This window comes from Crassostrea angulata, chromosome 1 (assembly GCF_025612915.1).
Source record: "Crassostrea angulata isolate pt1a10 chromosome 1, ASM2561291v2, whole genome shotgun sequence".
Classification (NCBI taxonomy): Eukaryota; Metazoa; Mollusca; class Bivalvia; order Ostreida; family Ostreidae; genus Magallana; species Magallana angulata.
Window position 1 is genome coordinate 13,983,539 of NC_069111.1, and position 27,812 is coordinate 14,011,350.

The following is a 27,812-nucleotide window of genomic DNA, read 5'->3' on the forward strand; positions in this document are numbered from 1 at the left end:
AATCGATAAACGGGGCCTGTAGATTTCAATCCTGTCAGTTTCTACATAGCCATGAATTACAATAAGTTTCCGTAAGAAATAGAGGGGATCATACTCGATAGACATATAAATATATATTGTTTTAATTCAGTTGTTTCCTATTATGCATGACTTATCGTTATACTAAGTATCTAAGGAGACGAACTTGTAAGTTGCAAGAACTTGAGCATTCTTGATTAATTCAATAAAATATGTTCAAAACAAAACAAACCTTTTAAGCAGGGATATAGAAAGTTAATTATTTGAAATCAATGTTATTGTTAAAAAATGATTATTTGATATAATAATCAATTAAATTCATCTATTTCATCATTAAAAATAAACGAGAATTTGACTAAAAATAAATATAATGTTGTAATTTAATTATGACCCAATGAGGTTACTTTCACATTACTCAGAAAAGATAATTTATTTTTGTCTTTGATAATATACAATGGATGGTTCCTTTACTGCTTCTTAAGCCACAAAATATGAAATATTCAGGTTTTTTCATGCAGTCTAGAAAAATCGTACAGGCAGGCTTGCGACGAGTCATAAGATGTTTTCAAATATATATAAACATTAAAATTAATTTTTTTTTGGTGTGCGCGTAAAGAACGATAACTCGTTAGACAAATGCAAGTTGCCTCCCTTTGATTTTTTTTGAAAACGGAATTATGGGTAATGACACACTTCGACCAAGAAAGATGGCTCCCGTTCATGTAAATGATGCTGATAGGAAATCCAAATTCTCTTGACATGAAGGACTTTGTAAAGTTTCCAGTGAATAGATTCAAACGGAAGTATGCATCTTTTATCCTAGATAAACCAAGTGATCTTTATACCTGTGATTTATTAATTTAATGTAGCAGAACCGGCATTTTAACACGGGATGCTATCATAAACAATGTTGTTGTGGGATTCATGTCGCCGATTACTAATGTAATATCATCAAAATGATGTGCGACGTGATGCCTACGATTTCTGAGTCCGGTTCTAATGACCGGGAGTCTCAGAGCTCGCAAGATGAGGCCAACTTTGAGCAGCTGATGGTCAACATGCTTGATGAGAGGGATAAACTGATGGAAACACTTCGGGAGACCCAAGATAGTTTAACCCTCACCCAGCAGAAACTGGCCGACGTGGAGAAAGAACGAGATACCTTACAGGGGCAATTTCAAGCCACCACACCTCAGGTATTTGTCCTCTGGGGTCAGAGGGTTGCCTATTTTATGATGCAGCAAACACTGACATCATCGGATAGGGATTCCGAATAAATCAGACGCCATTTTAAATACATTAAGCAGCCTCGGGATGTACTGATAGTTTATTATGTCACCTGTGTGTTTTAAATTTACAACAATGGCTCAGTGGACTAAAAATGTCGTTCCTTTGATGATTCAGTCTTCACAGAGCCAATCCTCATTCATTGTTATGCTATGTATATACCTCATTCATAAAATACATATAGGTCATTGAAGACACACAGTTAAAAACATGTTGTTTCTTTGGGGAAAAAAAATCAAAAATGTTTTCTTACCCAGTGACACCATAAACAAAACATAAAACATGAATAAAATCCACATTAATTAAAGGGTTCATGCATACTAGATGCCAACAAATAATAAAAACTGTGTATTGATTATAATACACATTTTCATATTTGGAGTAAAGCATTGAAATTTACTCAATGGAAACTGTTCAATGTTTAATAACCGATGATTTTAAATACACAATGTGCGCCTGTTAAATAGACATGATAGATTGCTAAGTTCCGGATAATTTAATCAATAGCTGATTTTATTCATTCAGTGCAGATATGCAAGATAATTAACTTATTAAGTAATTCGAGGTGATCAAATTTATAAAAAAACTAAAAATAATTCATAGATATTTTTGAAATTGAAATAGTTGTAGGTTGTTTAATTTAAGATTCAATTCCAACAAATTAGTAATAGCGAGCGCAGCTCGCCGGCGCGCAGCGCCGGCGAGCGAAGCGAGCTCTAAGAACCAGTGTGCGCGGGAAAAAGAACGAGCTAAACCTACAGTTCATCAAACAAAAATTTTTGTCTACGTCCCATAATGCTCTCTAATGTTTTCACCCGTGGTGCTATGCCAAAAATGGCCGACTTTTAACTCGTAATTTACAGTGACTTAAAGTTTGAAGACACGTTTTGAGTACCGCATATGCTTTGGCAAGACTCAAAAGATTTGTTACATGCTTCCATACCTCCGTATTGAGTCGAGAAACGTAAACAAAGACGAACAAAGTCATGGATGACGTCACAGTGCACTCGCGCTATATTTCCCGCGATAAATTTAGAGGTGGATCAAACATCTGTAATGCGTGTACTAGCTATTTCAGTATAGATTGCGATACCTGCCTCATTGACGTATGATTTTTTAAAATCTTTTTTAATATAGAGATTTTATGTATATATATTAGCAAGAGCCATACTTTACTGTCATATCGATCCATTTTTAAGCTAATTGTGCATGCATGAGTAGAGAGGAAATAAACAATAGGACATTTTGAAATAAATAAAAAGGAATAAAATGAAAAATAAACAGTTTAAAAAATTATGTAGATATTGCATATAGTCAGACCATTAAATTTAAAAGTGGGAAACTACACACTTACAAACAGGTACCGGTCTCTCTCTCTTTCTCTCTCTCTCTCTCTCTCTCTCTCTCTCTCTCTCTCTCTCTCTCTCTCTTTGGCATACTTATTGTAGAGCAATACTCTCTCAAAAGTTGATACCTAAATAAAACTATAAGTTGACAATGATGCAAGGTATGTGTAATTCTTGCTGCGCTCGCCACAACGGTAGCACCGTAAAACATATTATTACATTAAGATACACATGTTATCTCTGTTTTGCAGCAAGAATTTGCCAATATATCAAAAGAAGTGAACCAGCTACGAGATCAATTGTTGGAAAGGGAAGAAGAAGTTTCAGAACTAAAGGCAGAGAGGAATAATACACGGGTATGTCAGATGCTCTGTAACATTACAGTTTTATTTACACGTGTGTATACCTCCCAACCCCTTGTCCCTTTTCTGTCAAATGCCCATACACGATCACAGATACTCCAAGCTTATGAACATCTTTAGACTAGGTCTATTTGATGATTTCTTTTTTTATAAATGTGAATGAAATTTATTGTGTATCATAAATAGTCAAGCAGTGGTACATTAAGTGTGTCAGGTGTTAAGTGTTTTGAACTCTTGAGAGAGGACCTTTATTGCCTACATTCAAATATCAGTGGCTGTTCAAATATCAAAGATATATACAAGCAATACAGTAACATTGTAAATAAGTAAAACATTCATGTATTTATTATCTTATATGAATTTTATGTGGCTTCAGCGAAAAAAAATCATCAATGCAATTTATCATTTGAATTCATTTCCTATCTTTTTTTCTGCTATAAAACTGCATATGTATGTCACTTGCACACCAAAAGGAATCATATTAATTAAAATACACGTACCTTCATTTTAAAAGAGATACTAAATGGTTTATGTCTTCAAAGAATCAGAGAAATTGTTCTTTACAGTTCACTGTTCATTCAATCACTTCATGATGCAGTATCTAATAATCAGGGAGGGAAAATACAGTACACATGTGGCAATTTACTATTTGAGAAAAGTTTTTTTCTGGTAGAATCTGGATAAACTGCATTCCCACAAATTAAGTAGACATGTTGGATCACATTAGAGAATCATTTGAATCCACCTTAAAGAGATAATTAGGAATTAATGTGTTTTGTGGCAGCATTACTCTTGATTTATATTCAACATATGATACTATCTACATCTACAAAATGGTTTAACTCAGATTTTTTTTTTCACTATAGATCTAGTTAGTGTGGAAAAATTATTTTTATATATTAAGCTGATTGAGAAAATCATGCTTTCTGTTGTATTTCCTTGTGTAATTTAAAACTTTTACATGTTTTTAGGTTTTTATCTTTTATCCCTATCTTTTTTCTTGTTTAAATTTAATATTTCATTAGTATTTTTACATAAATGTATGCAATCTAAAATTGACAATGTACTTCAAGTCAACGATTCTTTTTATAAATGATTTTAGACTTGAATCATTTTTGGTAAATCACCTGTGACTAGCATCAATTCTCTCCCTTTGAGGGACCTTGTGTACGCAATTCTATGGTTTGCGACAAAGAACATTAATATACATGTATGTGTTATATAGAACCATTTTAACAAGAGCTTGGACTTTGGGTAGTTGGTGTCAAACAGCATTGTGAAGTAGGCCTGCATGTCTATTTCATCGATAGCCACTCAGCCATTGCTCTTTGAAATCAACAAGATTTTTTCTGGCTTTTGGGCTAAAACTACGCAATCGATGTATATTTCACTTGAAACCAGTGTCATTTTCAACTTGTTTTGATGCAAGAAATAGATAGTTACATCCTACTTAATGTCCAAGGCCTTGTTAAAATGGTACTAAGTGTATAGATATTTTCAAAGATTGTTCACAAATTGTCAACATACGTTTTTTTTAAGAGTTTAATTACTTTGGGCGTTGTAGACTTTTACATGCAGTTCAAGTTGTAATAATTATCAAAACGGTGGCAATTAGAAGAAAACATAGTGTAGAAGTTACATTGATATTTATAGCAGCAGAAACAGGTGTTGGAATGTTTTGATTAATTATCCCAGTTATTCAACATATGGTCCCATAGATAAAACAGAAGTGCTCCCTCTTGGATGTTCATGATGTAAACTGGTTAGGTTGTAAAAAAAAATTCATTATCTATCAATGTATTGTTGTTGATACAATATTTGAAGTAATGCCTTAGGAGACTACTTTATGCATTGATGTGTCAATAATTATATTAACAAATTACTATCAATGTTAACAAATTGACTAAATTTCACTATATGTTATAATAATGTGTGATGATGATCATGATGATGACGATGATCATGATGATGATGATGATGACGACGACAATGATGATGATGATGATGAATTTTGGTTCTATATTTTTCTGAAAGCCTTTGTAGAAACCTATATCTAAAGACATTTTTTAAACACATGATGATTCCTGCAATGATTTTAGTTTTGTGATGTACAAGACAATTAGCCTTCTCTTTGCCAGCAGTAGCGTTGGCTATCTGAATATGAAATCTTTATGTTTTCCAGTCAAAATGCTTGGATATTTGAATGAGAAAGTGTTTTGAAATAAAAATTGATAACTAGAAACAAGATAAGCAGCAAACACTTGGGTCACAGGTTACTCTTGCAGTTGTAATTATCCAGAGATCTACACAGAGACCAGAGAAAGGGGATTAAAGCTAAAACATGTGATAGCATCTGCAAAAAAAAGGCACAGCTTTTACTACGCAGACTTCCACTTTCAAGATCAATAGACGGGTCTGAAGAAAAATGCAATAGAAGTGTATAATATTTTCTGTTATGGATTTTTTTTTTTCAAGTTGGGATCATCTACATGATAGTTTATGTTTTATCGTCAGGCTCGCCGTTTTCTTACGAGATCTCTGCTGATGTTACGCACAGACTGGCAAGAAATTAAGGATGCAAGCCCCCCTTGACTGAAAATAGTGAATATTGGTCTTTTATCTGTGGGATTACAATTCAATAACTTGATCCTTCGTATTTGAAACATGCATGATGTAATCGCAGAGTTTTGTTATATTCCTTGGGCAGATTGATCAATGATTAGGCAGAGTTGTACACACACGCACTGTACACAAAATACATGATGAGTCATATGATAAATTATGTAATAATCTTACTGTAATTGTGACAATCTGAAGGCATTACAAGGGGAAGACACATTGCAGAGGACTGACATTGGTATAGTGCCATGTGCTTGAATCTATGATGCTGACAAAACATCACTAATTTTAAAAAGTGTATTAACATCAATGTGTCTGAACATTGCTTGTAGCTTAATTAGCATATATAGATCATTTCATGAAAGACAAAAGAAATTTGTCTGCTGAAATAAAATAGAAAATCTTTTTTTTTTTTTTTCTTTAATGAAAACCACTTGTTTGAAGTTTGGCTCAGATGGAGTAAAGTGTATTTAGAATGGCATGATTTTGAAACCCCCCAAGAAGGTTTAACCCTTAGTCCAAAAGATGGACTCAATAAGTGAACAGATGTCTGCCTCTCATGGTTACTAGCAATTGACAAGACATTTTGTGTGTGTGTTAGGAGTAGTAGAAGATTGATTGGCATCAGAAGACTGTTTTATTTGAATACGGTGCACCGCTGGAGGATTTGTGCCCGGGAATTCCGGAGAGACCCCAAAAGGAGGTTCAGGGATTTCCCGAGCGGCCGTGCGGGGCTGTACCATGTGACCATGACTTCTGACTCGGAGCTGTGGACAGAAAACAAGGAAAGTCAATGAATAGGAGTGGTTACAAATTTATTGATGGTTTAAAAGAAAGGTTTTCTGTAAGTTTGTCGCTGGTGTGCTGTTTTGTCATGCAATGGTTTCGATTGATTTGTTTCTTGTGTAAGACTAGCAGGGGTGTATTACACATTGCAGTTTATACAGGAAAGACTGTTCAATGTGTATCTTTTTGATTTATACCAGAATTATTATAGCATGCTTTTTCTAGTTTAGTCTAGAGGCCAAGTTACCTTTTTTTGCTCTGCTGTTATATGAATTTTATAATACCATGGGATTTCAAGTCTTCTTGTTAGAAATATTCTGGTTTGATAAACCTTAAATTTAATATTTTATGACCTTGACTTCAATATGGTGTCCAGGTCAATTTAACTTATATGAATGATGTACATGCAATTATTTGAACAAAACGATGGAAGGCTTTTACTTTGAACTCAAATTTTGCGAATTCTTTCTGTATAAATAATAATAATAGAGAAAATCATTCTCGTTGAATTATAATTTTGATCTTTTATAAATTGTTTTTTAACAGAATTATGTAACTAATTACTGGTATATTCTTTAGTTTAAAAGATTAGTAGATTAATAAATTCTTAATATGGTATGATATTTGTTATGTCAACCTTTTGTTGGTCCAATACAACCTGTAGATGCAATATACATGTACATATGTTCTAAGACTTGTAACCGTATATCAGGTAATTTTCACAATGATATAATTTTCGTGATCACTTTTACATCACAAAATATTCATTACACAGAAATTATTTCCTGTATTGTTTGCTATTAGAAAATTAAAAAAATGCAAAAAATGACTGAGGCAAGTAGAAATATTACACATATTCCAAAATTTTGTGACACAAAAAATACGGGATATACTATATATAATTGTATGCAGCCCTGCTATAACTTGTAGTTTTGCCCTCTGATTGCAGTTGTTACTGGAGCATCTTGAGTGTTTGGTATCCAGACATGAGCGGTCCTTGCGGATGACGGTGGTCAAGCGGCAGGCGTCGTCCCCGGCGGGCGTGTCCAGTGAAGTTGAGGTCCTCAAGGCCCTCAAGTCGCTGTTTGAACACCACAAGGCCCTGGATGAAAAGGTAATACTGTAAATTGTATTCTACTGCAACAAGTCTCAAAACATTACAAGGCCCTGGATGAAAAGGTAATACTGTAAATTGTGTTCTATTTTAAACAAGTCTCTAAACATCACAAGGCCCTGGATGAAAAGGTAATACTGTAAATTGTGTTCTATTTTAAACAAGTCTCTAAACATCACAAGGCCCTGGATGAAAAAGTAATACTGGAAATTGTATTCTACTGTAACAAGTCTCAAAACATTACAAGGCCCTGGATGAAAAGGTAATACATGTACTGTAAATTGTATTCTACTGTAAACAAGTCTTTAAACACCACAAGCCCCAAAATGTGCTGATTCTGCCAAATTTTGAGTTTGTTAATTTTATGTTATTTTTTACTGTATGAATAATTGTTACAACTGTCAGATATTCCTCTGATGTTGGAGAAAAGTGTAACATCATAGGCCTTGGAGACAGGTTTTCAAATAACTCTGAAGATCTAACTTGACAAGATGAGAATAGATTATGAAATATATACACTGTACAGAACAAGTAAATAATTGTAACGAAATTGCATACTGTTGTGACGAAGCTGTGAAAGATTATACCCCAGTATTACACACAGCTGTCATAAAACACATCACATTCTGATGTTCTCTCAAGTTTTAGACTTGTTTTTGTCATTCTTATCTCTGTAAGGAGAATTTATGCAGCTTATTTTAAAAATGATAATTTCCTAGGCACTCTGAATAGAAGAAGGAAGTCATAACAAGATACTGGCTGGTACATTAATTTGTGTTACCTGAAAATGGAACATTTTGAAAATGTTACCTCTTGAACATAGTGTGCAATGTTGTCTGTACATTTTATTGTTTGATGTGATTTGTTTAGTTCAACCTTTAAAACCTTTCTACACCATTGTGAATAGCTTACAAGGTATATGTCAGAATCTACATGTACATGTAGGTACTGTTTCATACAGAAGATATTTATTTTGTTTTATATCGCATTTTGAGACCTTATTGCTTATGAAATATCAGGGTTCTGAGTCTTATCAAGTAAGAAATGGATGTTTGTCCACTTTTGATGCTGAGGCACTAATGTGTGAAACTGTACTATTTCATGAACTTGTTGCAAAATCCAGTGTTGACAGGAAAGGGATTAAGAAACTACAATGATGTTGGATGATTCATAGTTTTTCAATTTTCTTTGATTCTTTGCTACCAATGCTGCATGCGCACTAGATAAATAAGTCTTTAAACTGCGACCACCTCAGATTATGGAAATTACAAGTCTAAGTGATTTACATTCAATTAACCATTATCAGTCATAGATAGTTGGTCAGGTTTATCTAAATAGGTCTCTTTAGACTAGAGGCCATTTATTCACTGTAAAAAATTCTATGGACCCCCCCCCCCCCCCATATTACCCAGTTTGGCAATTGGTCACATTGACCCATTTTCTGAGGGAGCCTTCAGACAGTGACCATCTCCGTGTTTAAACACTGTCATTGATTCAGCAGTGTCTCTCTGACACAGAATAGTATTACCAAGCCTTACTGCTAATTCATTGCTTCTCTTCCATTTATATTTATATGTACCGCATCTTTGTTAGATCAATTCATAACCAAAGGCTTTCTTTAAATGGAAATTGATGGCTGATGGAAGTATATTTTATGAATGAAGAATTAAACTCTTGTGTCATTAGAAATGTTTGGGTAACTTGGCTTTATAAAAGTGATTTTCTAGTCAGCAAAAAAAATTTTTTTTGCATTGCATTCAAACTTTCCCTGAGGACAGGTGTATGTGGTTAGGCAGGACATTAGTAACACATTGTATTGGTGGATTTACAGTACACCAATTAATTTTTTACAATTCTAAAGTAAACATGTAGCCAAAATACAAATTTCCAGCATTAGTGAGTTTATGCTGTGTGATTATTGAACCAATATTACATAATGGGTGTAAAACAAAAAAAAAAATTCAGAGAAAAGAGAATCCTCAAGCCTTCAGCTATCTGTCAATTATTTGATAAAATATTGGCATACTGTAACGAAACAATATTATCAGCATCATAATCGGAAAGACCCAGAAAACACAACTGCTGTGGCACCTCGGGGCAGTGAAGTTATCTGTATTAAATAACCATGGAAAAAATCAATCACAGCGCCATTGACCTGGCCGATTTCTGTCTTCTTAATGGGGCTTTTTCTTCCTGATTAGCCTAGCATTGTGATATAGGGACAGCCAAAGATGGTGCAATCCTAGGATAAATTGATTCTGCCAACTTGCTGTTTCTCCCTGTCTCTCGGATTCCAGGATCCGGACGCAGACTCGGAGTATTTGCACATTATCGTAGTTCTCTCTTATCGCTAATGCTGATAGCAAATAGCAAAAAATCTCTCTCTCTCTCTCTCTCTCTCTCTCTCTCTCTCTCTCTTCTCTCTCTCTCTCTCTCTCTCTCTCTCTCTCTCTCTCTCTCTCTCTCTCATGGACAGTTAGGTAACAGTGATTAAAGGTTAAAACAAGAAGCAGTAAGTTGAGTGATAATCCTGGTTTTCATTGTTTATAAGACCAATGAAAACTGGTAATAACAAAAATCATGCAGCATTTCAGTCAGTGGCTGATCTATCGGTGAAAATGTGACAAAATATCAACTTACAAAATAGTCTTATCATGCCTAGGAATGATGTAAATCTCTGTATAATTTGCCTATTTGGGGTCTCGGAGCTCAGAATCAGACGCCAACTAGTGATCAAACTGTTTTCCTGGCTAGATTTTTAGAATATTGCTGGCCTTTTATTGGAAAGTAGGTGATCGGGATAACAAGGGAGCATTATGGTCAAATTTTACTATGATCTCAAATGACATTTTATTAGAGGTTATTTATGTTTATTTCATATGGGTTATGCAATACTTGGTGTTATACAATCAAATGCTGAAAAAGGTTGTGAATATTAGGATATAAACAGCTTGTTCAATTTTATTTTTACTGAAACTTGAAGATGCAAGTAGAAAAAAAATTGGAAAAAACTCTAATTTTAACGAGCGTGATAACGCCATTTTTTTTTTTCATATGAATTCCAAGTGTAAACTGGTCTTTGTTTTTTCAAGGTCCGAGAACGTCTTCGAGTTGCCTTGGAGAAAGTGGCTTCTTTAGAAGAAGAATTGGCGAATGCTAATCAAGAGGTAAGGTTTTTTGGTTGTCATTTTTTTTTTGGGGGGGGGGGGGGGGGGGGGAGGTTGATGGGTTGGTGTTGTTTGCTTAGCATTAACTACCAGTATTCTATAATTTTATATAAATACCAATATTCTACTGCACAGGATTGCAGTATACTTGTGGCAGATGTATTAATGTTCAAAGATTTATATTCACAGTTATTCACCTTAAGAGAACTGCAGAGTAAGTCTAGACATTCCAGTGGAAGCACAGAGGACAGTCTAAAAACCATAAAACATGACTCAGGACCCCAGGACACCGACCATCCAAAACCAGAAATTCACAAGGTGGGTCTAAATACCATGTACATTAAAGCATATATGCTTGTCTATTATTGAATGCATATGTTTAAAAAAAAAATTAGGTTAGAAGGCATTTGTTATTATTTCAAAGTTGTTTTTTTTTCAAATTTTGACAAAATTGAAGAATTTTTGATTGTTAGCTAAATTTTTCTCCTCTTTTGATGTAATATATTGAAGATGTATCTTGACTTCACTTGTGCTAGGGGTACAAAAAATTGCCCATCCAGAACATTTCTTTATAGAAACAACTGGGCTTATCAGGAATGTGGTAATAAAAAAATCTTGGTTTTAAGGAAAATATATATTTTTCCCATTTCCTAATCTTAATTAAATATTAAAAATCTTAGTAATAAGGAACTAAAATTTTCTCAAGGGTTACTTACAATCTTGTTTAGTGCTTACCCGAATATGTATGAAAAGGCTTTAATGGTCAACAATGATTTTGTCTTTTAGCAAAGATTGTCAAATGGCACCATTGACCCAGATTCAGAGGTTAATCGGGTCATCGAGCTCCAGGACACGGTGGAAAAACAGAACTCTGAGCTGACCTCGGCCAGAACCAGGCTGCTGGAACTGACCAATAAAATCACAGAGCTGGAAGAAACCTCGACCACTGCCACAAAGGATCTGAACAAAACTCAGGAACAGCTAGTGAAGCTACAGAGGGACCTCCGAGAGGTGAGATTTACTGAAAGCAGATAGGTAACAGTTAGTGAGGACCTAATGTCTAACATGTGGCTATCAGCAGGCCGTGTAGAAAATTGAAACTGGGTGTTTTCCAAACTTTGGTGCTTGTTCTGGATGAAGTTTATTTGATGGCACCTAGTATTCTACAATTTTGCTATAACGAGACTCTGGAATCTTAAAAAAAAAGTTTTCATAAAAGTTGACATAAGGAATTCCAAAACAATAAATCTAAAGTGGAGTGTTGAAGAGCTCACTTATAGACTATATTTAATATGATACAAGTGTTAGTAGAAACAATAAATATTGGGATTCTTTTTTATAAAGATTTAATTTTCCCAAGTATGATGGTGACTTTATCAAATATATTTTTATGTGTTTGTTTGTTTGTTTGTAGTCTCTTGCTCAGAGAGAGGATCAGGAGGAGAGAATAGCCACATTGGAGAAGAGGTACCTAAACGCCCAAAGGGAGTCTACCTCACTCCATGACCTGAATGACAAGTTGGAGTCTGAATTAGCTAATAAAGAAAGCCATTTAAAGTCTGTAAGTACCTGTCTAAACTTTACAGTTTAAGTTTTGTTTTAATTCTCAATTCATGATAGTGAGTTACAGTAATCCTTAGGTTTTTTGGTACATATGTGATTTTGGTTATTTCAACTGTGTTCGATGTTATGTTTTTTCATTTTTCTCTTTGTTTAGCAGACCTGAAACAGATAATATACCACATAACAATAATTGAACAGATTTAGTTATTTTATTGGCAGAGATAAGATTATCAAGATTTCACAAAGTAAATGATGTAATGAAGTTTCTCTTATGTATATGCAGAATGAGGAGAAGATTCGACAGCTCCAAGAGAAGCTGGAGTTGGCGGACCAGAAACTACAGCAGTCGCTGAAGAAGGCGGAGGCCCTACCCACTGTAGAGGCGGAGCTACAGCAGAGACTGGAGGCCCTCAGTAAGGCAGAGGAGCTGCATGGGTCCGCGGAGGAGAGGGTGTCCAGGGTGGAGCAGAAACTGATGGACAATGAGGCGGAGCTCTCCAGGGTGGGTGTTGTATACCATATACATGTACTGTGTTAGTATTGTTCTCCGCAGAACTTTTCATTTAGGGTTGGGCCTGCAATGCCTTGTTTACCATACACTGTACTTATATTTTCAGCAGAACTCTCCATTTAAGGGTTGGCCTGTAATGTCTTATTTACCATATACATGAACTATGTTAGTATTATTCTCAGCAGAACTCTCCATTTGGGGTTTGGCCAGTAATGTCTTGTTTACCATATACCAGGTTACCTTTGGTCATGTTTTGTATTTGTTTGGCCCATTCAATTCACCGCATTTCTCATATAACAAAAAACTATGTCCATCTAGTTAGTGAATATTTTTTGGTTGGGGAAATTTCAATTTAAGGGAAATTTTTTCTGGAATGATGAAACAGGAAAATTTGATAAATTATCAACTGCATTGCCTCACCTTTGGTAGACATATATTTATAAAAAAAATTAATTTAATGCACTTTGGACTTTGTTACAGGCCAGAATGAGGGAGAAGATGAATGAGGAGCACAATGCCCGGCTGTCAGCCACGGTCGACAAGTTACTGGCCGAGTCGAACGAGCGACTACAACTTCACCTAAAGGAGAGAATGGCTGCCCTAGAGGAGAAGAACCAACTCACCCAGGAACTGGAACGAATCCGCAAAGCTCTGGATGAAAACCAGCAAGAAAAGGTTAGTTTCTAAATTGTGGACAGTTAAGGGAATCATTCTTGTATTGGGGAATTTGGAAACTTGACTACTTCTATGCTTGTTTGAAATGAGCTTCAAAATTTGAGGATTTTCTTGAAAATGTCTGTTCTTAAATTAAGAGATTGTTGTTAAAATTTGCAGGAAAGAATATCGGAAGATTTGATGAGAGCCAACCGAGAGGTGGATACCCTCAGGCAGCAGATAGAGCACCTTGCCAGGTACATGTATGTCAAATCTTTATCCATTAATACCCATATACTCTGGAATCTTGGATTTGGAGGAATAGTCTGATAGTAATTTGTACATGACACTATTTGTTTTCTTGTTCGGTTGACAGGCCAGGGAGTGGGTACGTGATAAGAAGTCCAATGGATGAGGTCACTCGAAGGTCACAGCGGGGCAGAGAGCAGTCCCTGGAAGAGGACCCCACTAAGGTAAGCAATACACATGTACAGTTGAACACACCTAGTAATGGTTTTCAGAAATTTATTTAAGCTATGGTTTGAGGTTTTGTGATAATGCTTTGAGATTTAGTACTAAGGTTCTCATATTAATTCGGCATCAGCTTGTTCATGTAAATGTACATTTACATGACACAAAAAAAACACATCAAAATTCCACAGAACATTGTACAGCTTACTCCACTTATATTGAGCTCGCTTATTTTGAAATTCCGCTTATTTTGAAATAGAAATAAATCCCCAGTTTTTGCCTTTCATATTCTTTGCATTGATTTCACGGATATTATGAAATCGGTTATTTTGAAATATCGCTTATATTGAAGCCACTGATCGGTCCCCAAAGGTGATAATTAGTTGTTTTTATAACAGTTATATTGAAGTTCTCCCTGGCGGCTGTCGTCACGGTTGGTGACAGTAATTATGCCAGACTGACCGGTTGATATACAAAGGTGTGAATTGATAAGTTCTCTTCATGTGTGTTTTTATACTTTTACTAAAAAGTAAAATTTATTCACTGTTTAATATTTTGTTTTTACGAATACAGATGTATTGAGGCTAGACGTAATATGGAAACCCCACAGAAAAGAAATACCTTATCTCCGGACGCTAAATACAAACTAGTTATGGCTATTGACGAAAGAACAAAGCCTAAATTCGAAATAGCTAAGGATTTTGAGATTATCGCGTGTACACTTACGATGATATATAAGCAGCGTTCAGCAATATTTGAAGCGTTTGGGTGTGGTGATTTTTCTCTAACGTTTTTCTAAAACGTCAAAGAATGCGATCCGAGATTATGATGAGGTTTAAGATAGTAACAAAACGAAACTTACAAAACTTTCGGATATAATTTTAATCAAACTTTCAAGGACTAATGTTCCATGTAATCCGTTTATTGTAATAGATAAATGATGATCTAATAATTTGTTCGGGTTTGGTTTTTTATGCTTACATCAGGATTGAACTTTCAAAAATGGCGGCTTCACGTCAGTCAATTTCGCTTATATTGAAATACGGATAAATTGAAATAATTTGCATAGTCCCCTGAATTTCAATATATCCGGAGTAGGCTGTAGATAACAACCAATTCGGGTTTTTTTTGTGAAAATTAAAAGCTGAATTTGAAAAATAAAATAAAATGAAAATACTGTATTTCAGGTTAATACTCTGAATGAACAAGAACACGAGAAGTTGAAGCAGGCCCAAATACTGGAGAAGCTACAGCAAGCGTTTGACGCCAGTGGGAGTGAAGAGGGCAGCGAGAACGAATCAGTGATCGAGGCCTTTGACATGTGGTCCCCCAGCGGCCCCACCGACGCCCAGACCCTGGCCCTGATGCTGCAGGAGCAGTTAGACGCAATCAATAATGAAATCAGGTAGGTACAGTTCAATTTATATGTAGGTCATAGAAAATTTGATGCAATGGCATGGGTTTGTAGAATAAAATTTTATTTTAACAACTTGAATTCTAATTAGTAAAAAGATAGTATTTTTCCTGATCCTTAAGCGTTTGTGTCCAACTGTTTAAGTGTTTCAGTATTAAAAAATATATGGAAATTTGGTTTTACTATATGGGTATTGTATCTTAGCCCAGTACTGTAAATGTTGTGCAAAGGATCAGAAATTGTAATACATAATGAAAAAAAATGTGACTTTTATCTTGACAATTGATTTGAGTGTACACTTTTACTATCTCCTAAATTTAATACGCCACATGTTTGACCTTACAGGTTAATCCAGGAAGAGAAAGAAACGACGGAGCAGCGAGCTGAGGAGCTGGAAAGTCGGGTAGGGAGTGGTAGTCTTGATACGATTGCCAACAGATGGCGTACCTCTCCGCCTCTGAGCGAGAGGGCGACGCCCACTACTCGTACATTGCAAACAAGAGATTACCTTCAAAAGTACCACACCGTAAGTGGGGAGTCAGTGATTGTTGTAGTGGATGTGGTAGTCCCTCTTTCTCTAGGTTTGGTTTGTTCATTTTCATCTCACCTCAGTTTCCTCTATCACCCCACAGTAAATTTCACATTCTTTTGTGACAGTTTTTTTTTTTTTACGGTATATCAACAATTAGTTATTTTTTCATTATTTTTTTGTAATTTTCACATTTTTGTGACTTTTTTATGAAAATTTAGTATTTTTTTTCTCCCTCTTTCCTGATATTTTTTTTTCAACTTGTTAATTTTCCCTTCACAAAGAATTTGTCCAGATTTGCTGGTTTTCAGTTTGTTAATGGACAGTTCAGGTTTCTGTATTATTACACTAGTGTTCTACTGACTCCCTATCATCTCGTGTGTTTCAAATGTGCTGGCATTGACTGTGAAGTACTGGGGATATATTTGTTGGTTTTTGTCACATCAAGAATATTTCAAATTCACTTCTGTAAGTGCTCTTTGAATAATGCAAGTACAGGTAGATGGGTTGCTTTTCCAATCAATTCAAGTTTAAAATTTGTCATCTATACAGCACATTTATACACATTTTGCATGCTCTCTGTTTTATATTGTTTGGTACAGTTGTTGACTTAGTTCAAGTTTTTACTCATAAAAAATGAGTTTGATTAAAATCAGTGGTTTAGAAAATGCATGAAAATCCAGAATCCTTTTACAGCTATATTTAGTTTTGATTTGCATGAAGTACGGTACACAGAAAAGTAAGAATATTTTGCTGTACGTTTTGAAAACAAATCTGTGATTTGAGTTTGAAACTTCTGCATGTAATGAAGGCACATTTTGATTTTGGTGTTACATTTCAGGCTCCTGCTGGAATGACCACTGCCCACCTGTATACCTACTCCTCATCTAGTCCTCAGTTAGCCACTGCTGCCAATGACCACAGTATATCACAGGTAAGTTAATCCAGTAAACGATAGATGTACCTAGCTATTGACCACATTACGTGATAATAAAATAAACAATGGAAGAGGGATATGTTGAAATGTACTCATAATAATTTATGGATGTATATTTATCAGAGTTACAAAGTACATGTATATCTCTGCTGTTGTATAAAAACAAGTTTAAATTGGTAGCTCAGCTTTTTTCACTATCAAGATTCATTGGAAGATATTAATACACAATACTAGTAACCAAAAATAGTATACTTTGTAGCTCCTTTGTGCGTTTCAGATGTACAGTAGAGATGACTCAGCCATTAACGAGGAGAACCGACCAATCAAGTGTGAATCTAGTCCCCCCACCCCCCGATCTCTACGGCTGGAGCGAGGCTCAGGCAGTCATAATACCTCCGCAGAGGACACACCAAGGTCAGTTAGTCCCTGTAGAGCGACATATGGGTTGATTCAAAGACTTGCACGTACATGTGAAGGAAAAATGTTTGGGGATTTTGTTTTGCTTTGATTACTAATGACATCCTTGTTGACAGTGTATATACATTTACCATATGTCTCTCTGATTCTCTGTAAGAAATTGAATATTGGCCACACATTTTTTGTTATTTTCATTTATCAGCTGAGAGATTTGGAGGTTAGTTTTGTACAACGTCAGAGTCATTGAGAGAGGTCAGAGGTTATAATTGTTTCCATGGAGTTTGTCATTGTTGGAAGGATAGTGAGTCAGTGTCAGATTCACAGGGATTCTTTACAGTCTGGATTGTTGGGTTATGTTAAAAGAAACAGGATTTTATCAGCTTTCATAAGGCCACTATATTAGATTTTATTATTATTGACAATGTTTACATGAAATGTTTGGATATCTGTTCAACAAATCTACACAGTGTGGTGTTACATGTATTGTAATTATGTGTTGGTTTTACAGTAGAACTCTGTTAGTATTGTTTACTGTGATTGTAATTGTCTGTATTTGTTTTACAATAGAACTGTGATAGACACCACTCAGTCCTCACAGAGTCCTTTCAGTGCCCCCAACAGTAGCCATTGTTTATTGTAATTGTCTGTGTATGTTTTACAGTAGAACCGTGATAGACACTACACAGTCCTCACAGAGTCCTTTCAGTACCCCCAACAGTAGCCATTGTTTACTGTGATTGTAATTGTCTGTGTTTGTTTTACAGTAGAACTGTGATTGACACCACACAGTCCTCACAGAGTCCCTTCAGTACCCCCAACAGTAGCCATTGTTTATTGTAATTGTCTGTGTATGTTTTACAGTAGAACCGTGATAGACACTACACAGTCCTCACAGAGTCCTTTCAGTACCCCCAACAGTAGTCAGGACTCACTCCACAAAAACCAGCAGCAGCAACAACAGCAGAAGAAGAAGGGCATCAAGAGCTCGCTGGGCCGACTCTTCAGCAAGAAGGAGAAGCAGAAAGCCAAGGCCCTAGCTCAGGACTTGCTCCTTCCATCCGGTGGGTACTTACCTTGCATGATATTCTCACAGGATCCTGTAAAATCAGCCATTTATCCTTAGATATATTTACAGCATGGCTTACAAACAGACTTGCATATACACTTGAATTGCCATTAGGTTTCACATTTATCTAAATCTGCTAGGCAAGAGGTAAGAAAAAGAAGAAATATAAATAAGATAAAAAATTAGATTTATATAGAAATAATTTTTATTCTTAAACTTAGTGTTAGAAAGTTTTTCATTTTATCTTAGAAATGTTAAACATTAGCATCACATAGATGGAATGCTTTTCAATGTCCTCTATTTTCTAAGTTGCCATATTCTTGGTAGACATAATTAATGTGTTTGATATTTCCTGTTCAGGTGGAGGCTTTGGTGACCTGAGTGACATGGGGGCGGGGGATGCCCTGACCCTGGGTCTCGGACAGTCTGAGTACGACAGGAGGAAGAAGAAAAAGTAAGTATACTGTGTCTACATGTAAACAAGTCAGAGTAGAATATCAGGCTTAGAAAAAACGGAAGTCATTTAACACCCAGTAACACCTTGGGAAGGAATTATTTTACCAACCAGTGAGAACAAATTTGTATATATGTATACAAGTTTTTATAAGAAATAACAGGCCTCAATTTAGTAAGTGTTCTTTTTACATGTTGATGATGTTTTGTTTCACTGCAGGCATGAGTTGCTAGAGGAAGCCATGAAGGCAGGGACTCCGTTCGCTCTGTGGAATGGGCCGACTGTGGTAGCCTGGTTAGAGGTGAGAAATGCATAACATATTTTAGCAGTCGATAGGATAAAGCAAAACATATATTATACCATACATGTACTATGAACATTCAGACATAAGATTCAAGTGCACAGAAATAATATTTTTGATGATGATTTGTGTTGCAATATGCCCTCCATTGCTAACACCCTGATAAGAAAAGTAAATTGTTAAATAAAATATGCTATGTATTTTAATTGTTAGAATCATGGGATCTTCCCTTGATTACAAAGAAATAACTGATTAAAAAAGTTAATCATTAAATAAAGTATAATGAGTATTCCAAAGTTTGAATCCATTAATAAAGACTTCTCTGTTTTCTGTACACAGCTGTGGGTGGGTATGCCAGCTTGGTATGTGGCCGCCTGCAGAGCAAACGTCAAAAGTGGTGCAATAATGTCGGCGCTGTCGGACCAGGAGATCCAGCGGGAGATCGGGATCAGTAACCCGCTGCACCGCCTCAAGTTGAGGCTGGCCATACAGGAGATGGTCAGCCTGACCAGTCCCTCCGCTCCCAAACCCACCAGCTCTGTAAGTCAGGGGGTGGTCACACTTCTCTCGGAAGTTAGAAATTCTACTAAGTGCTGAAACTGTAATTATTTTAAGAAATACTATGGAATCATAAGAGTTTATAAGAGTGGTGGCTTAGTATTTGTGGATCTTATTGGTTCTATTTGCCCATGAATTTATATCCTCAATGAATTATCAAACACAGTCTTTATTCATTTTAAGTAAAACTGAATCCATATAGTGACATCCCAATGAAAAAAGTGGACAATCAATTAGAATTAAACATCTTAAATTTAAAGTAATCCTTAGTAGTAGAAAAATGATATTTTCATGAAAAAGCTTTAATGAAAGAAATATCCATATACTGTTTCTTGAAAATTGGTTATTGAAGTCTTTTTATGTTTTAATGTGCATTTGCATATTTTTTCAAAGATCTACATGTTTATTATGTAAGTGTACCTAATTAAATTATATCATGCTGAGCTGAATTAAAGGCTATGCTAATCATTGACAGGCTTTGTTTCTTTACGTAATGTATACATGGCTCTGGCAAATCACTAATACTGACACAATATACAGAGGTCTGAGATTTGTATGGAAATGACACCGTGCTCAATTTGTTGCGTTTGCAGACTCTGGCATTCGGAGACATGAACCACGAGTGGATCGGTAACGAGTGGCTGCCCTCCATCGGACTCCCCCAGTACCGCAGTCACTTCATGGAGTGTCTGGTGGACGCCCGCATGCTGGACCACCTGACCAAGAAAGATCTGAGGGGACAGCTCAAAATGGTGGACAGCTTCCATAGGTCTGTCTTCTAGACGATGTCTGAAAATACTCTGAAATCCGAGATATTTGTGGTGGCTGATTTTTTTGTGGATTTCTTGGGTACCCTCGCCCATGAATTTACGTCCTTAATGCATTTTGAAACTCAAACTTAAATTATTATTCATTGGTAAGGGAATCTTTAAGATAATATTTCCCTCCTAAAGGAAGCAAAAAATAAGCCTGCTTGTTTCTGATTTAAATTCCTGGCACATGAGCCATCAAGCATGAATATATGCCCTGTGCCCGAAATTTCGGTAGATTTAACTGGAATTTTTAATCACCAAGTAACTACCAATCCAATTACTATGAAAATAAATTTTGTGAAATTATGGCCAATATCCTTAATTAGTATAGGTCAGAATATGTATACTGGAAAGTGGGGAGTTTTGTAAGTGCTATGTGTATAAATTATCATTTTGTTTCCTTTCAGAACAAGTTTACAGTATGCTATTAATTGTCTAAAACGTGTGAATTATGACAAGAAGGAACTGGAGAGGAGGAGAGAAGAAAGTGCTTCAGAAATTAAAGGTAGATATCGGCATTCCTGTTCAGGCTGTGAACTTCGATAAAGCACAAAAGAAAATGAAATTGCAATTTGAATAAGATGCTTATCAGTTTTATTTGACATGAAATGAAAAATACATGACTGTATATAATCTTGAATGTATCATACAGTTCTTTGTAAATAAGAATTATATTTCAATTATACAGAAATATGACTTACTTGAAATGGGATTACAGAAAGGTGCTAAAATTCAAAACATAAATAAATCAACTTAAGATTATGAATTTTTAGCATTCACTGTGGCCATTTATCCTTGTTTAAAAGTATGAAACCTGATGTTCAATTTCCATTCTTTTTCAGATGTACTGGTCTGGTCAAACGAGAGATTGATAAAGTGGGTCCAATCCATAGGTCTACGGGAATATGCAAATAACTTGATCGAGTCTGGGGTTCACGGTGCTCTTATTGCCTTAGATGAAAGCTTTGATGCCAACAGCATGGCCCTGGCGCTACAGATCCCCAGCCAGAGTCCCCAGGTTGGTGGCCCTCTAGGAGATATCTCTCTCCTTGTTTTCTCTCACAGTCTATCTTATTTTTCCTTCTCTGCTCTTGTCTCCTAACATGCTGGATTTCTTTTCTCTCTGACTTCTTCCTTTAGCCTTCATATCTTTATGAGGATTTTTACTAATCTTTTCTCTTGTTCTGTAACTATCAAGTAAAAGAAAAAGAACAATTTTAAAAAATATAAAATTATTTATGGAATAAGCATGCATTCTTTATACTCATGTTATGTGTTAATGAGGTAATATGATTATTTTTTTATTATGTGATCCATGTAATTAATTGATAACATTTGAATTGTAGCAGGCACGGGCGGTTTTGGAGCGAGAGTTTGGGAACTTGTTGGTGTTGGGAACAGACAGACGATTGGACGAGGTAGGTCAGTTACAATATTACAGTTCGAGTTGTCCCCCTTTTGTGACGTATGATTGGATCCCTGTCACCTTTGACCCCAGTGGTTGTAAACCTGAGTGAACAGTTCCCAGAATGCAAGTTGTTCCGTATTACAAGTAAACAAGTAACTGTATCATTTATTGAATGGTGGAATCTGGTAAGGTTTTGGTATGTGGTTTGTCATTGATTTTCCCTAAACCAAACAGGTGGATATTGCACTCAATCCAAATTTTCCTTTCAATTTAAGAATTATATTAGGATGTTGTTGCATGGTAATTAAAGAAAATTTGATTTTCATCACAGCTTGTTTTTTGTCACATTTATAATGGTTAAAGGTATGATGTACAGTGTATTTGATTGAATATTATTTTTTGAAATTTGAAATAAAATGATTCTCAGATTGCATGAGATTTCAATACTGAGCATTTTATCCAACCATGTGCAAAAAGCGAACTTGTTCAGATTGGATAGTATGCATGTTATTTTTGTTCAGAGTACATTTGATTGATTTGATTCATTTATTTCATTTGATTGACAAGTTTTAGACTGCTATGTATGGCTAAACCAACCAAAAAGAGGTTGAAAAAAAAGAAAATCTTCATTTAAAAAGAATGATATTCATGTAGATGGCTGATGTCATTTTGTTTGTGCTAGTTAACCGTATGCTAATCTTGAAGGTGAATTTTGAATTTTCAGAAGAAAAAAAAGAAAGGATTAGTATCTTTCCTAGGTGAGATAACAGTGAGATAACCGCTTTCACGCCATAACACATTACTGATGCATTTTGGATTGGCCGCATTTATTCGGGACATACCAGGCCTTTACAGTGTGCTTTTCCTTAATCATTCTCTTTTTGATTGTATCACTCTTTGAAACTTGTAACCAGATACAGCTCTCCTTTTGATACTGCCATCTTTTGTTCAAATCTCATTTTTTGATGAATTGAAACTATCACGTACCCACATCCAACTCCAGGGAGAATGGGAGCCTCACTGAATTTCTTCACCTCTTATTTTCTGTTATTAACAAAGTTTATCCCAGTTGATTCAGTTTTTGTAAATACAGGTAGTTAAACTTTTTGCTGATCGACATACTAAGTTGTATTCATAGAAAAATTAACAAAGCAAAGTTTTGCAAGAATCTTTTGCTGATAAAAAAGATAATGTTGTTAGTAGATAAGATTCAAATCTACCAATAATTGTACTGATATTTTTTGCTAGAAACTTATTTTCTAATCCAACTGTAATTTTGCTTACAGATTTTGACTCGCTTTTAAACTGGCCCACTCCCTCTAGTTTTAATAAAATCTGACCAGTATATATGTTTCTGATCTTATCCTTGACTTTCTACAATATTCAGTCTTTTAATACTGTATAATTGGATTTTTCAGTGGGGTGCAATTTTTTGTAGAATCTCAAATGCAAAAATTTCTTTCGCAAAAAGAATGTTCAACATTATTCTTGATTAAGATTTCAAACAAAATAAATTGACCTATTTTCAAATGAAAATGCAAAAATTTGCACCTGCAGAAAAATTCAGTTCTCTGGTATATTGCATGAAACAAAAGAGCTTTCATAAGTCAATAAGGGAATTAGTAGTTTAGATTTTATGTATCAAAGTGCAGCTGCTGCAAGAACTTATGTATTACATATAATTCATATGCTAGTATGCATATATGATATAAACTAAGACCACCAGACTGTACAAAATGTGCATGAATATTGTAGATAGAAAAAATAAATTGTTATATTAATATACATGTATTGTATATTAAAGAAGAGGATTTTGTCATTGTTAAATATTCAAATCTCGATGGTTTTTTAGGTATATTGGCTGGATTTTTTTTCACTACAACTCATGCTTTATACTTATATATGTGTCATTGAAACGAAGTTCACAACCATTTGTTTGCTGGGATACGGTTGCTTTGGCACTTACAAACATTTTGATGAATACATAAGCTAGGTGCTTGCTCTAAGAGCTTACCAAGTAAAATTTCTATATGTACAGAAATTACTTTTTTGGATTTGAAAGAAGGTATTTATATTGTATTATGACAGAAGTTTTCCAGATCTGTCTCCCACATGAATCATCTGCCTTATACATTGAAACTGTACATGTTGAAATGCCACGTGATGTGTCGACAGCTCACAAAACAGATTCAAGCTTATAAGCTTTGGGAGCTTACAAGTGAAATAATCTCAATCACAGATTGACTGACAATTACTATAGAGTAACTTAAATGTTTCTTATTAAAAATGTATATATGCTATTTTATTTGAATTATTGCAGTTAATTTTGTAGACTAAGACATTTAGAAAGATTTTGTTCCTCAAAATTCTGATCCTATTTTTGTAATGAATGCTTCAATAATCGTAATTTTTTTATAGCAGTTGGATTATTTTATTATCAGTTGCTTATTATGATTTTGTTGATATGGTACTTCATACGCGTATGAATGTCTGTTGTTACTTACCAGATATTCTCATTTTTTCCAGGGTGAGGGTGGAAAGTTGAGACGAGCTCCATCATGGAGGAAAAAGTTTCGGACCAAGGACAGGAGTCGTGAGAGCGGGGATGAGGGGGAGCCGAGCGGGACCGAGGGTCAGACCCAACAGTCCCCCCAACACAGTCGCAGGCAGGGCGGGGCGGACAACTCAATGCACCGCCGCACCACCGAACACATGATGAACTACTGACGAACCACCGAATGCGTGACGAACCACTGACAGGTTCTATCCAAGACTGTTCAACCAATCGTCAGCGTCTCTGTGTACGAATAGAAAATCTATGAACAAATTATGTATTATAATTTACTACTCTCTCTCTTCCTTGGAGACGCTGTATTTATCTTGGGGGAGTGTCTGATGTTCAGATTACAGTGTCCTCGTATGCTGTCTTGTTATATAAAAATCAAACATGTGAATAGTGCAAAACCATATTCAAATAGAGTGGTAGAATGTTGTTTGTATAGATTATTTGGTAGATTTATACCAGGATTTTTTCATGTAATATACAGAAAAATTCTTTTGTGTGTGCGATCGTTCATTTTTTTATCGTTCATATGACTTAGATTTATCATTCAGAAGTTTACGCCATTGACTTTACCAAGACCAAAATTACATTAGAATCATCTCGATGTCACGGTGTGTATGTATGTGTATTATCGGTGTCGCAGGCTAAAGTTTGTATCAAAGAGTAATGAAGATCTGGTTCGTACATTTTTTCCTCTCTTTAGGGGAAATAACTCCTACCCCCTCTCCCTTTATAAAACAAATGATAATACCTCAACATAGTACAATTATAATGTAGATATGCATAATATATGACTAGATATTCATACTACTTAAAATATAAGATATATAGATATTAGTTATCGAAAGACATGAAAAAGTATAAGACATAATAGAAATTAATCATTTTCATGTACATATACTGATTTAACTTATAAATAAATGTTAACATATTTAAGAGATATATTGGTATAGAGTTTGTAGCGTTAATGTGAATTTTTCCAACCTATTTTCAGTGTGACTGAATTTGAGACTGACCCAGTGTGATTATAAGATAAGGCGTCCATTGCTTTGCAAAAAGAATTCTTAATAAAATGAAAATGCTGTAACTTATGAACATTCCTACAAAATTCTTTTCATTTTTTACATCATCAATTTTTTTTTGTAGAAATTTAAAACCTGTTTGAAACTAAGTATTGGACAATAGAATTATGTGGTAATTTCTCTCACTGGGGTAGTATAGAGAATAAAATAAATTTTTTTAACCTAAAATAATGATTTTTAAAAGAATTGACTGTAAAACAATTCCATTATATTTAGGTAACTTCATGTAGATGATAAAAAATAATATTTGAAATTTACAATTGTACAACCATAACATTCATCATTTATTAAGAGGCCATTGAGGGACATAGATGAAATATTAGTGTTGTCCCTCTGAATATAAATGCTCAGTGACTATGTATATAAATTGAAATCCGTAAGTGCTATCAAAAGTTTTTTATTTCATTTGCACTATAAAAAATCTTTTCTCCTCAGCTCTTGTCAGAAATGTGCGATTTAATGGAGTCACACAATGGAGTGCAAAGCTTTGAATGAAATACATAGTCATTACATGTGTATTGGGGTAACTTATCAATGCATCAATCATTAACATACATAAAAAATTAAACTAAATTCTGAATAACCTAGCTTAAGAAGAGCTTTAAAAAACAGTTCTTAATAAGAAAAGCATGATTCAGTTATCATTTTAAGAAAAAATGTTTTAAAATGAATAACTTCTTTGTACAATGTATACCTTATGTACCGGTATTATTTAGGTAGATATTTTTTAATATTCCTACCAGCAATATTCCTTTTTTGTATTGAATGTATAAATAGACAGAGATCAGCATTAATCTACTGCACAAAGATAAATATTAAGCATGATTTAGTTAGAAATTCCATTAGTTAACCAGTGTATATGTACATGTATCAATTTTTATCAGACAAAATTATGAATGAAGGTTCAGGATTTTAAAGAACTCAGTTTTTGTCTGCATTTTGCATTAAAATCCAGTTCATTTTTACATGTATTTGGCACTGCTGTTTTGGCAAAGAGAAGAAAATAGATTTATGAGGGGAATAACCATTCTTTAAAATCTTCCATACTTGAAACAAGTGTGTATGTATGTGTATAATGTAGAATCAATTGTTAACATACACCATCCACAAAATCACATTTTTTTAATGAGCAGAATTAGATTTTTCTTGATGTAAAAAAAAGTTTGCATACTCGAGGTTGTCAGAATTTAGCATGAGGTTGTGATCCTGCTAGAAATGGCAATTGAAATATGCTGTTGTTATTCAGTATTTTAGATTAACATTTAGAGGAAACCCAAGTCTAACCCCGAGATGGTTGTGGCAGGTGGCAGCATATAGAAATCTAGTTGTGAACGAGGGCTGTAAAAATGAGTCAGACTATAATATTAATGTGATTTGTTATTATATAACTGTAGTTATTAGAGAAATTAAGATTGATAAGAGAGTCGTTAATATTCATGAACACTTTAACAGTTAGGAGGTTGAAGAATCTTAAGATGTCGGTTGTCAATACACAGTAATCCATTTATCTTATACATATTGAACTATAGTTAACTTTAACAAAGTGAAGGGTTCTTTGTTGTACATGCCATGAAAGCAAGTCTAAAGTACAGTGTCGCTATAATTGTTAATTGTAATTAAAGATGAATATAGAGGATGTTGCAAGCGTTTCAGAAGATGGATCATATTCAGTGACAGAAACTCCCTGTTCAATGGTTTTAGTCATTATTGGATTCTAATGAAGTTGGATTTCGGACCTTTATTGCAGATGTGTTCATCATTGAATTTCTGTTGACATTTGAGTTGTCTCTACTTGTTGTGTACACCTGCTTTATTTTTGCAGTATTGGCCATCATCACCTTTGGGCAAATTGAAAACAGTAAATAAGTCTCCTTAACCAAAATTTTGAGGGGGTGAATTTTAAAAAGGTGCAAAATCTTTTATAAGTGTGATTGGGCAAAAATAAAAACAAGGCAAGATGTGTTTGTCAATTTACCCATGTATGTTAATTTCTTTCAAACCAAATTGCTCTAGAAAATTGTGACTGTCAAATTTAGGGAATCTTGCTTTTGCATTTGACTTATGCAATCATAAAGACCAAAAAGTAAGCAACTGTAATAATCATGTTTGAGAAATTTATTAGGATTTAAAACATAATTGATTTAATTTACATGTAAGTAAATGTGTAGAGATGGTTTGAATGGTCGGCTTTCTTTGTACAGTGAATAAATGTGTGCGAGATATCCAAGCTGCTTCTCACTGCAAATTTTAACTCTGTTATAAGTGTATTTATTTCTCCATCTTGTATAAATGCGATTTGTGATATTTGATACTTACGATACTGTGTATGGCATAGAATGTTTTTATGCAAATACAGCATCCAAACACTAACAA

The 27,812-nt window shown here is 34.7% G+C and overlaps 1 protein-coding gene across 4 annotated transcripts; it reads left to right on the forward strand.

Moving 5' to 3' along the window:
• The first annotated feature begins 709 nt into the window (after positions 1–709).
• Positions 710–27,812, forward strand: LOC128184454 (liprin-alpha-1-like). 4 transcript variants are annotated; one of them, XM_052853949.1, is made up of 25 exons: positions 710–1,214; positions 2,903–3,007; positions 7,368–7,532; positions 10,625–10,699; positions 10,889–11,017; positions 11,486–11,710; positions 12,114–12,260; positions 12,546–12,764; positions 13,254–13,448; positions 13,608–13,690; positions 13,804–13,900; positions 15,086–15,303; positions 15,658–15,838; positions 16,683–16,775; positions 17,056–17,192; positions 18,057–18,256; positions 18,622–18,715; positions 18,935–19,016; positions 19,356–19,556; positions 20,168–20,343; positions 20,794–20,891; positions 21,229–21,404; positions 21,733–21,804; positions 22,519–22,552; positions 24,321–24,458. In XM_052853949.1, exons 1-25 carry the CDS (start codon positions 975–977, stop codon positions 24,323–24,325), a joined length of 3,447 nt encoding a protein of 1,148 aa, XP_052709909.1. In that variant the 5' UTR covers positions 710–974; the 3' UTR covers positions 24,326–24,458. The 4 variants fall into 4 exon arrangements, with proteins under 4 accessions (XP_052709909.1, XP_052709880.1, XP_052709901.1 ...); XM_052853920.1 differs by lacking the exon at positions 22,519–22,552 and having other exon boundaries at positions 24,321–27,812; XM_052853941.1 differs by lacking the exon at positions 22,519–22,552 and having other exon boundaries at positions 15,658–15,715; positions 24,321–27,812.